This window comes from Cicer arietinum, chromosome 1, assembly GCF_000331145.2.
Source record: "Cicer arietinum cultivar CDC Frontier isolate Library 1 chromosome 1, Cicar.CDCFrontier_v2.0, whole genome shotgun sequence".
NCBI classification, from domain to species: Eukaryota; Viridiplantae; Streptophyta; class Magnoliopsida; order Fabales; family Fabaceae; genus Cicer; species Cicer arietinum.
In genome coordinates this window covers 38,837,505-38,849,757 of record NC_021160.2, presented here as the reverse complement: position 1 = coordinate 38,849,757, position 12,253 = coordinate 38,837,505, and the positions used below count along the sequence as shown (strand labels likewise).

The following is a 12,253-nucleotide window of genomic DNA, read 5'->3' as shown; positions in this document are numbered from 1 at the left end:
ATGTATGGGAGGTGGTGAGTAATTTTCCAAAAGTGATTGAAAATGGTTGGAAAAAGAAATTGAACGAGTATAGAGTGGGTCATAATTGGAAAAAACAAAGTATTTCTAGGGATCCTCCATATTGGAAGGATAACTTGTTAACGCATAACCTCGATGTAATGCACATAGAGAAAAATTTATTCGATAATATATTTAACACTGTTATGAATATTAAAGGTAAAACAAAGGATAATGAAAAGGCAAGAAAATACTTGTCTTTATTATGCTTTTGCAGGGAATTCGAGATGCAAGTCTTATCTAACAAAAAAATGGGTAAACCAAAGACAAATTACACTTTGACAACATCATATGCCAAGTTGGTTTGTAAATGACTTAAGGAATTGAAAATGTCTTATGGTTATGCTTCAAACCTTGCTAGGTGTGTCGATGTTGAAAAGGGTACGATACATGGGATGAAAAGCTATGACTATCATGTTTTCATGGAATGTCCACTCCTAATTGCATTTCATTACTTGCCAGAATTTGTTTGGAAACCATTAATTGAGCTAAGTCGATTCTTCAATGATCTTTGTTGCAATACATTGAGGTTGGACGACTTAGTTAAGTTGAATGATAACATTCCAGTTATCATATGCAAGTTAGAAAGGATTTTTCCACCAGGTTTCTTTGACTCAATGAAGCATCTTTCAATCCATCTTGTCAATTAGGCAATGTTAGGTGGTCTATTACATTACTGGTGGATGTATTCATTTGAAAGGTAACTGTTGTGGTTGATTTTTTAATGGATTACATGTTTATTATAACTTACATAATAGACTTTTAATGATTATATGTGCAAATGTATGGAACCGAGCAGTGACAAACAAGGCTAGGGTTGAAGGCTCCATATGCGCCGACTATATACAACGCGAGACAACTTATTTTTGTTCTCATTATTTCAACTCATTCAATTTGTTGCCAACCACAAATTTAAGTAATAATCGTCATTTAGAATGTAATGATCTCCAACCTTCACTATCCATCTTGTTGAAATGTGGTCGACCTAGTGGGAAGTTTGGAACACATTATCTAACAAATAACGAATGGAAATCTACTCATGTACACGTCTTGATTAATTGTGATGAAATTAAACCATATTTCGAGTAAGTGTTCATCATAACGCTTGGAACATTATATTGATGCAAATCATAATACGTATTTACTTATGAATTATGTGATTGTCGACAACATATTCTTGGAGAATCACTCTATCAATGAAGAAGACACATCTAGACGTATACATGCAGAGTTTCCCATATGACTGAAAGCATATTGTAAGAAGAGAGGTGCACCTAAGAGGGGGGTGAATTAGGTGTTTATAAATTTTATTATTTTTAGAGATTTAGTGATTGATTTTTTTGATTAAGATAGTGTATGACAAAGATAAATGGCAGAAAAATAATGAACACGCCGATATTATCCTGGTTCCCCTTATGACTAAGGGCACATCCAGTCCTCATGCACGCCACAAGAGATTTTTTCACTATTGTTAGAATATGTACAAATCCCACCCTATGATCTCTGCTACAAACTTCTAACATACTTCCTAAGATAGCACACCACTATCTTAGATTACAATACTTAAAGAGAGTATACTACTTTCAATAATTTAAATGATTTTTTTAACAAATGTTATTGACTAAGAACAGAGTATAATAGTTGTACAATGATATCAATCCAATAATATTTCAAGTATACTAGAGAACCTTTCTCAATGATGTAAAAATGTAATGCAAGTACTTGAAATATGAAAAATAACTTTGAGAATATTTCAGAAAATTGTTCAAAGTTGTTCAAAGTTTGGTAGTAGCATTTATTTTGTTTAAACTGAAGTTAGGGTATTTATACTCCAAATACATCACTTCAAATCAGTAGTCATCGTTCCCAGAGGTTTGATGAAGAAATGCAATGATCCAGGACCATTTCAAAATTGAAAAATTGCATTGTTTCTAGTTGTATTCGACTACACTTGTGTGTAGTCGAATACACATCCTTTTAACGTTCAGTTTATTTGAATTTTGAAGCTTGTATTCGAATACACATTCTTGTATTCAAATGCAGATGTTTGAATTTGGCCACTGACTTGGTTTTGTATTCGGCTACACAAAGTTGTAGTCGAATTCAAATGTGTAGTTTAAGCTACTAACTTAGCACTCGTATTTGAATACATTGTCTCGTATTCGAATACAGATGTTCAATTTTTGCTACTGACTTAACACTTGTATTCGACTACACCATCTCGTAGTCGAATACATATGTTCAACTTTAGCTATTGACTTGTCTGTATTCGGCTACAACATATTGATTCGGATACAACATTGTATTTTATCAAAAATATTATTTTCAAACATTATTTATGCATTTTTGACACTTTGAAAATCCTTTTGATGCATATGCTAAAATGAAAGGTTGTCATGTGCTTTTGAAATATAAGAATATTAGATTGTATCATGAACCTTTACACTATATATCTTCTAATTTGTGTGAACATAGTTGACTTCGATTATTTGACTTCTTTTTTAGCTTTGTAACTTTGATCACATTCCTTGATCTTTGTCTTCATCAAAAACATGTGTTTTACATTCTCCCCTTTTTGATTATGACAAAACTTTTTGTTTGGAGAGACTTTAACATGTTCAAAAGTTTTAAAATTTCTCCCCCGGAATTCATGCGTACTCCCCCGTTGAATTTTGAGTTCATGTCATCATAATGTAAATTTTTTGAAGACCTACAAAAGGTTTTAACAACAATAAACCAATTTTTCTCTCCCTTTTGACATGATCAATAAGAAGGAAAAAGAAAATAGAAAAATACAATTCAAGCATATAAATACTAATATAGGGAAAACATCACACAAGGTAAACAAAGGAACATCACATAATTAAAACGGAATCATGTTCAACTTAGTACATCACAATAGAAATATATGGTCAAGATGTTTCAATGATAACAACATAAAACATTCATGATACAAACAAACTATATCAAATACATTTCTAGTAACTAACTACATGTCATCATCCGGTGGGAGGTGAAGGTGGTCGATTTTGACGAATATCCCATTGAGTTCATGCAATAAGGTTTCATGGTTGTGGGAAATAGTGGTCTCCATGGTTTAAAAGAGTGTATTGATGGAGGTGTCCATGTTATGAAATTGGGTAGGGATGAATGTTTGCAAAGAGTTTAGTTTTTCCATGACCATGCGGTTAGAAACATGATCATCATCAGATGTTGTTGCTTCTGCATCTTCTTCCTCTTGGGCATCAGTAGAGGATTGGCCAACATCACCTTTATGAATATATGCCTGAAGCTATTCATTCCACAAGATTTTCATACTTGGAAGCACACATAAATAAAGTAGAATGTCCTTGAATGGTTTATACATGACTTCGCCAAAAAATTCCACTTTAAAATGATGCAAAATTCTAGTGACTTCCTTAGCATAAGGTAAACCAATATCATCTTTGGAAGCCAATAAGACGGAGCCGACAAAATACGACTAGTTGAGTGAATATCTTTCAGACATGTAATACATAATCTGAAGTTCAAATTCAGATATCTGGGAGTAATTTCCAGCCTTAGGAATTAGAATATAACTTAGAAAATAATGCAAGAGTCTATAGTCAACAGTTAGATTTCCAACTCTATACCATTGCCGACCAAATTCTGAACCAACCTGTGATCTTTTTCGTTCCATGGTGTCCTTGTCAAACTGACACAACGGGACATAAGCATCATATTTTGTGATGTTTTCCCATTCACATAAACTTCCTGACCTAAATTTCTCACCCTCAAATGGAAGTTGAAATATTTTACCAATAGTTGGAGTTTCTAATTCAATGATTCTGCCTTTAACCTGAGAGATTAACTGAGATCATTTTTCTTGAGATTGCAGTAAAATACCCTAACTAAGTCAGGATAAATAGGACCGTTATAACCAATGAATTCCCCTAAATGTTGTGCCCTAAGTAACTTAGGAAACTTAAAAGCAAAAAAGGAATCAAGAGTACCATACTTAGGAGTAATGAGCCTTTTGTCGGAGTAACATGTGTGGAACTGGTCGATTTCTTCCGGGGAGTGAAGCAAATGAGACAAATCAGCCACATTATCGGTTCTAGCCCTCCATTTTGAAGGACCCGCTGCAGCATGCTTGGTTCTTGAGCCTCTTTTGCGAGCATCCATGGTGATAGTGAAATTTTTGGATTTGTGAAAAAAATTGGGTTTTTGGGTTTGAGAAATTTGATTTTGAGATGAATGTTGTGAGTTAAGATTGATCTTAAATGAATTGTATGTTGATATAATAGTTGGGTAACTTGTTTCAAGTAAGAAAGGACGAGATTTTTGGAAGAGATGAAGATAAAGACGGTTGTATTTGAATACGAAAATGTAGAAAATAACCTAAAAAAACGTGAAACAACTTTTATATTGGGAGAAAACGGGAACTTGAATTCGACTACACACTAGTTGTATTTGAATACAGGTTGTTCTGAGAATGTGTATTCGAATACGTATAATGTGTATTCAGATACGGTATCATAAATTTGTTTTAAACCAATTTTTTTTACTAAAAAATCAACAAGTAAAACACATATTCATAATTACAAAAACACATAAACATCAAAGAATCAATTTTATCAACATATCAAGTGGAGATTTTAGATCTTGAAGAGAAAAGACTTACAAAGTATAAGTACCTTGCATTAGAGATCGTTTTCGTTTAAAATATCAAGTTCTCTTTGTATCATGTAGAATGAGTCTTTATGTAGTGGCTTTGTGAAAATATTTGCTAGTTGATTGTGCGTATCCACAAATGTTACTTCAACACTGCCTTTGAGCACATGATCTCGCATAAAATGATGACGTATGTCAATGTGTAGTTCGAGAGTGCATGATTGGGTTCTTTGAGATATTGATTGCATTGGTATTGTACATCTTAGTGGGATGCATCCGAGATTAAGTCCATAGTCATATAATTGTTGCTTGAACCATATAATCTGTGTGTGCAGCAACTTCCTGCTGCTATGTACTCGGCTTCAACAGTAGTTAGTGCCACACAAGCTTGCTTTTTACAGGACCATGATACTAATGCATTACCTAAGATATCGCAAGTGCCACTTGTGATTTTCCAATCTGTTTTACATCCTGCATAGTCATAATCAGAATATCCAACTAGACTGGATATGCTAATCTTTGGATACCATAAGCCAAAATTGGTTGTTTCTTTCAAATATTTCATAATTCTCTTCACTTCTACGAGATACAATTCTTTAGGATCTGTCTGAAATCTTGCACAGAAGCAGACACTAAACATAATATATGGTCGGCTGGTCGTTAGATATAAAAGAGACCCAATCATACCTCGATATTTTGATATATCTATTGAAATATCAGATTCATCTTTATCAACATAGGTTCTGGAGCCCATAGGAGTTGCACTTTCTTTGTTGTTTTCCATCTCAAACCTTTTTAACAATTCTTTGCAATTTTTTGCTTGATTTATGAAGATGCTATTCTTGAGTTGCTTGATGTGGAGTCCAAGAAAATAGTTTGACTTTCCCATCATAGACATTTCAAATTCTCCTTGCATAATTAATGAGAATTATTCACATATTTCATTATTGATTGATCGAAATATGATATCATCAACGTAGGTTTGAACCAGTAAAGTGTGATCATTAGTTCTTTTAATGAATAATGTCTTATCAACTTTACCCTTTTCAAACCTCCGTTCACATAAGAAGTTACTTAGCTTATCATACCAAACTCTTGGAGCTTGTATCAAACCATAAAGAGCTTTCTTTAATTTGAAAACATGTGAAGGATTCTTGAAGGGTTCTTGAAGTCTTCAAAGCCAAGTGGCTGTTTGACATATACTTCTTCATTAATGTAGTTGTTGATAAAATCACTCTTGACATCCATCTGAAACAATTCAAAATTCATAGAACAAGCATAAGCAAGTAATTGTCGAATTGCTTCTAACCTTGCTACTGGAGCAAATATTTCATCAAAGTCAATCCCTTCTTCTTGATTGTATCCTTGTGCAACCAACCTTGCCTTGTTTCGAATAACTATACCATTTTCATCTAGTTTATTTTTAAACACCCATTTGGTACCAATGATGTGTTTATTTTTTGGATTAGGGATAAGTTCCCATACTATGCTTCTTTCAAATTGGTTTAGTTCTTCTTGCATGACAAGTATCCATTGATCATCTTTAAGTGTTTTACCAATCTAGGAGGGTTCTATTTGATAAAAAAAAGTCATATTCAAGCAAACATCTTGGAGTTTGAGCTTTGTTGTCACTCCTTGGTTGATATCACCTATAATATTGTCAATGGGGTTATCTCTATGGGTTCTCCATTCCTTAGGAAGATTATCCTTTTGATCTTGCTATTGGTTGGTGACTTCATTCTCTTGATTTTGTTGATCATCTTGATTGTCTTTGCTTGTATAATCACTTATAAAATCATCATCATCATAAGAGATAATTTTGTCCTCTTTCAAGGGGTTAGTTTCATCAAATGATACATGCATAGATTCTTCGACTAACAAAGTTCTCTTATTGAAAATTCTAAAAGCTTTACTAGATAATGAGTAACCAATAAAAATACCTTCATCGACTTTTTCATCGAATTTTCAAAGGTTATCCTTACTATTGTTCAGCACAAAACACTTGCATCCAAAAATATGAAATTGAGAGATATTGGGTTTTCTATATTTTTAGGGTTCATATGGAGTCTTCTTTAATATTGGTCGAATTAGAGCTCGGTTGGATACATAACAAGTTGGACTTACAACATCTGCCCAAAAATATTTTGGTAAACTTGAGTCGCTTAACATGGTTCTTGCAAGTTCTACCAATGATTTATTATTTCTCTCAACAAATACATTTTTGTTGAGGTGTTCTTTGTGCAGAAAAGTTATGGAAGATTCTATTTTCTTCAAAAAATTCTATAAAAGAGGCATTTTGAAATTCTCCATCATGATCATTTCTTATTGATATTATTTTGGTTGCCTGTTCATTTTGAACTAGTTTGGTATAATTTTTAAATGCTTGAAAAGCTTCATTTTTATGTGCCAAAAATAAAGTCCAAGTGAACCTTGAGTAATCATCAACAATTACTAGTCCATATGAATTTCCACCAAGACTTTTAGTTCTTGATGGACCAAATAGATCCATATGTATCAATTGAAGTGGTCTTGAGGTTGATATGATATTTTTGGATTTAAATGAAACCTTAGTTTTCTTACCCTTTTGACAAGCATCACATAATTTTTCCTTTATAAATTTCATCTTTGGTAAGCCTACAACAAGGTCATGCTTGACTAACTTGTTTAAATGATCCATATGGATATGTGCAAATCTTTTATGTCATAGCCATGCATCATTGTTGTCACTTGCCATAAGACATTTCAATTTTAAGGATAAATCATCAAGATTAAGTATAAAAATGTATTTAAAACACTTACCAACAAACTGAATTTCATTTGATACTTTGTTTCGGATAATATATTCATCTTTCTCGAAAGCAATTTTGTAACCTTTGTCGCAAAGCTGGTTGATGCTAATCAGATTGTGTTTTAAACCCTCAACATATAAAACATCTTCAATTTAAGGAGAAGGGATTGTACCAACTTTTCCAATGCCTAGAATTTTTCCCATTTTGTTATCTCCATAGACCACATAACCTTTTGATTCAAGAGTTAGAGCTGAAAATTTTGTTTTGTTATCGATCATGTGTTTTGAGCATCCATTATCCAAGTACCACATATTAGAGGTACTTTGTTTGCATACCTACAAAATAAGACCATGATTTGTTAGGTACCCAAAGTGCTTTGGATCCTTGAAGATTAGTACATTTCTTGACCCACACGTAATGCCCATTTGGAACACCAAAGTTTCTAAAATGACAAGCATTAGGTGTGTGGCCATTTAGACCACAATAAAAACATGTAGGAGTACATTTACTTTTATATGTATGAATATGAGATTTCTTTTGAATTATTTTATCTTTAAACTGATGATCTCTTTGCGTAATTATAACTTTCTCTTTGAATTGGTCACTTGCTTTAACAAATATAGTTTTATTTATACTTGGTTTATCAAATTTTGAGTAACCAAGACCACTTTTGTTAATTGAATATCTTTGCATATTTAAAATATTTTTCAATCCAACTTGTCCTTTTTCATATCCTTCAATCACTATATTTAATTGGACAATTTTAAAAGAAAGAGAATCACACTTATTGCATGTAAAATTTAGTTATAATTTTTCAGAATCCTTTTCCATAGTGTCAATTTTTTCTTGAAGAGATAAGATTTGTCTCTTTTGAGTTGACACTATTTTCAACAGATTTTTACATTCCATAAGTAGTTCTTTAATTGCATTTTGAGCATCGTTATATTCAATAATTAATTCACTATCTCATTATGATGAGGAGAGTCTTTGTTACTAACCTCTTCTTCTTCGTTGGATTGATGTGATGCCATCAAGGCGACATTTGCACATTCGTCACTTTCTGAATCCAAAGATGAATTGACTTCGTTGTCCTCCCATGCTATATATGCCTTTTTGAATTCTTTCTTTTTTAGAGTAATTTTTTTTATAGTGTTTGGACATTCTGCCTTTATGTGTCCTTGCTTCCCACACGCAAAGCAAGTGAAGTTTTGGCTTGAAGTAGAAACACCCTTCTTTTAGAAACTTTTCCTTTTATAGGTTTTATCATTTTTAAGAAACTTACCAAATTTCTTTACGAGGAAGGTGATGTTTTCATCTTCATTTGAATTCTCATAATTGATTTGTTCTTTCCATTCTGCTTTCAAGGCAATGTTCTTGGTCTTCTTTTCTTGACTTTCATTCTTTTCTAACCTTCCAAGTTCAATTTCATGTTCTTGAAGTTTTCTGAAAGATATAGAAAGAGACATCTTTGATAAACTTTTCTTTTCAGAATATGTTGGTACTTTCAGTTGCCAAACCCTTGTTAATGATCTTAACACTTTGAGGTATAATTCATCATTAGTGAAGATTTTCCAAGTGCCGACAAATGGTTGGTCAGGTGAGAGAATCTTTTCTGTAAGTCCAAAATGGATTCTTCAGGCTGCATCCGAAATAATTTATATTCTTGAGATAATGTGTTGAGTTTTGAACATTTTACCTCAATAGTTCCTTCATGTGTTACTTCAAGTGTATCCCAGATTTCTTTAGCCGTTTTGCAATGTGACACACGAAAGAATTCATCCATTCTAAGTGTTGATTGTAACATATTCTTAGCCTTCTTATCAAACAACACTTTCCTCTTGTCATTATCTGTCCATGAAGCTTTAATTTTTTATTCTTCTTTGAACATATGGACCATATGGACCATTTTCTACTACATCCTAAATATCATCTCCTTGTGCCTCAAGATATGCTTGCATGCGTATCTTCCAAAAGTCATAATGTTCACCAACGAAGCACGTAAATAAGGACCGAGGACCGAGGAACCATTAATAAGGACCGAGGAGCAAATTACTGGAACGTATACATGCAGAGTTTCCCATATGACTGAAATCTTATGTAAATAATGAGGCAAATGAAGTGACCAACAAAGACATAATAGCATTATCTCGTGGTCATTCATCAATGGAAATATCTTGGAACATTTACTTTGTTAACGGGTACACTTTTCACACTAAGGCTTACAACAATAATGAAAAGACAATCAATTGTGGGGTACATGTAAAGGGTCTTACTGAAGGAGGAGAAAATGATTATTATGGCACAATCAACTATATCATAGAACTAGATTACTTTGGTTTGAAGAACAAGGTTGCATTATTTTATTGTGAATGGTTTGACCCAACAAAAAATAGGGGTACACAGATTCATCCACAATATCAAATTGTGTATATTAAGATGGATAAACGTTATCATCTTTATGATCCTTTCATTCTTTTGCAAAAAGCAAGACAAGTATATTATGTCCCCTATCTAGAAATGTGTAAAGATAAACGTAAATGGTGTGTGGCAATTACCACAAAACCAAGGGGTCATGTTGAGATTGACAACATAGAGGATAAAATGCCTTATCAGTTTGATGGGATGTTACATGTTCTACCAATTACAGAAATTAAATCAATATCTTGTTTACGTGATAACTCGCAAGTAGATGTGTTCGAAGAATATCGTAGTGAAGGGAGAAAGGATAATAATCGAAGATATTATAATTGTATTTTGTATTGCACAATATTAGAGTTTATTTTATGTATTTTGTATTGCACTATTCAAGTTGTACTTAAGAAACTTGTTGAATTCTGATAAATTGTTTACACATTGTCTTATATGAATTTTTCCTTTAAGTTCTTATATTTTTGTTTTATCCTTTTTTATAGATGTTATATGGATAGTTTATAAGTTATCCTTTTCTAATTAAGTGACATTTTTTATTTACTCTTTTTTACTTTATGACAACAGATGACTAACAAAGGTGGCAGTGATAAAGGAAAGGTCCATCCTACTCGGTGTAAACAAAAGATGTTAGGATCGGGTAAGCTTAATGAGCAACGGGTCTATCCTACTCGCAAGTTGTCTACCACTAGGCCACTTCATCGACCGTCTCCAACCCCGTCTCAACCTCCTGCATCGACAAAGATTGTAGCACCTGCTGATACTGTAACACCACCATCCCACCTGACACCATCCCCATCCATTCCTCAATCCTTGAGGTATTTGTTTTTATGCCGGCTCCAGGTTTAAGTCTTCAGACCATGGGTGATCTTCACAACATTCCCCACGTGAGACTCTGGTAAAGAAGAATGTGCAACAAGCTTCCAATGATCATGAAGATATAGTGGAAATTGAGGACCACAACCAAGAGGATGAGGAGGTGGGTCAAGGGAACGTTCCTCCTTTCATGTCTGTGAGAGATAATAATGCAAAACTCATTATACGACCTTATGGTAAAAGCTAAGTTACAACACTTGCTTATTTTCTTCAGTGTCAATCAACAAAAGATCATGAACTATACTATATGCATAAGTGTAGACACATTTTATTTACTTAATACTATATTTCTTCAATATATTAATGCAGACCCAGTCCTAGCAACGCATTTGCAGATGCCATAAGGCATGTCATACAAAAACAGTTTCGTGAGCCTATCTATGGTTGGAGTGCAACCACTGACATAATTATATGTTCAATTCATCTTTCTAGTATATATAGGGAGAATTATGTTATCTATTTTGTTGATAATAGTTAGTACATATATACTATTTGTTATTCCCAAGAGAAGGTGTCGTGGGATCCTTGTGATAATGATATTGTGAAACTTGTGTTTGAACAAATGGCCGCTAAAAGACTATCAAATATGCTTACAAAGGTGAGGAAGAAAAGGACTCCACCTAGTTATATAGGTGAGGAAGCTTGGACTGGTCTTCAAGCATATTGGAAAGGTATATCATTCAAGAACATCTCCAACCAAAATAAGACCAATCGAGCTTCAGCAAGAGGCAAAGCTGTCCACACCTCAGGCCGCAAGGCTCATATTGATGTTGCACTTGAGCTCATATGTATTATGATATCTACTTGTGAGTTGTGATCCAATAATCTTGATTTTATTTTAATTGTGGTCAAATAGTCTTGATTTTATTTGTAGAGCAATAACCTTCAAAGATATTAACTTCCCGATGAGTTATTTTTGACAACCCTCAAGAGGAAAAATGGTGCTTGGGTTGATAGTCGCGCATAATCTACCTATGTATGTTCTTTATTTATGTAAATTCTTTATATTACCAATCAACCCAAAAATAATATGATCTCATTTACACCAAGAATCCTACAAGAGATATCCCTTTATTATACATGTATTGGTGTAAGTTAGTATGTTATCTATATCTTGACTTGTTTGTTTAATTTATTTTAGAAATTGGATCATATAGTACATTATTATTTTTTTCCATTAATTGGGGAACATTAAAAAAAATTCGAGGAAGTACAAACACAACTTGGCGACACAAGTGAAGATGGTCCTAAAGAGGTAGATTGAGCGACAATACTTAAGTTATGGACACAATCTGCAGGGGGTCCCACTATTGGCCGAGTTTAAGATACTGGAGACTTATTTGTTAACCTCCAACATTGGTGTATATCGCTTACACAACAATCCCATAATCCTTCTAATTCTATGACTGAGATGTCTTTAGAAGCGGAGAGGGCAGCTAGAATTAGAGCTG

The 12,253-nt window shown here is 33.3% G+C and overlaps 1 protein-coding gene across 1 annotated transcript; it reads right to left on the bottom strand.

Moving 5' to 3' along the window:
- Positions 1 to 4,972: 4,972 nt before the first annotated feature.
- Positions 4,973 to 5,494, bottom strand: LOC113787783 (secreted RxLR effector protein 161-like). Its single transcript, XM_027337065.1, has one exon. The coding sequence runs from the start codon at positions 5,492 to 5,494 to the stop codon at positions 4,973 to 4,975; it is 522 nt and encodes a 173-aa protein (XP_027192866.1).
- Between the last annotated feature and the right edge of the window lie 6,759 nt (positions 5,495 to 12,253).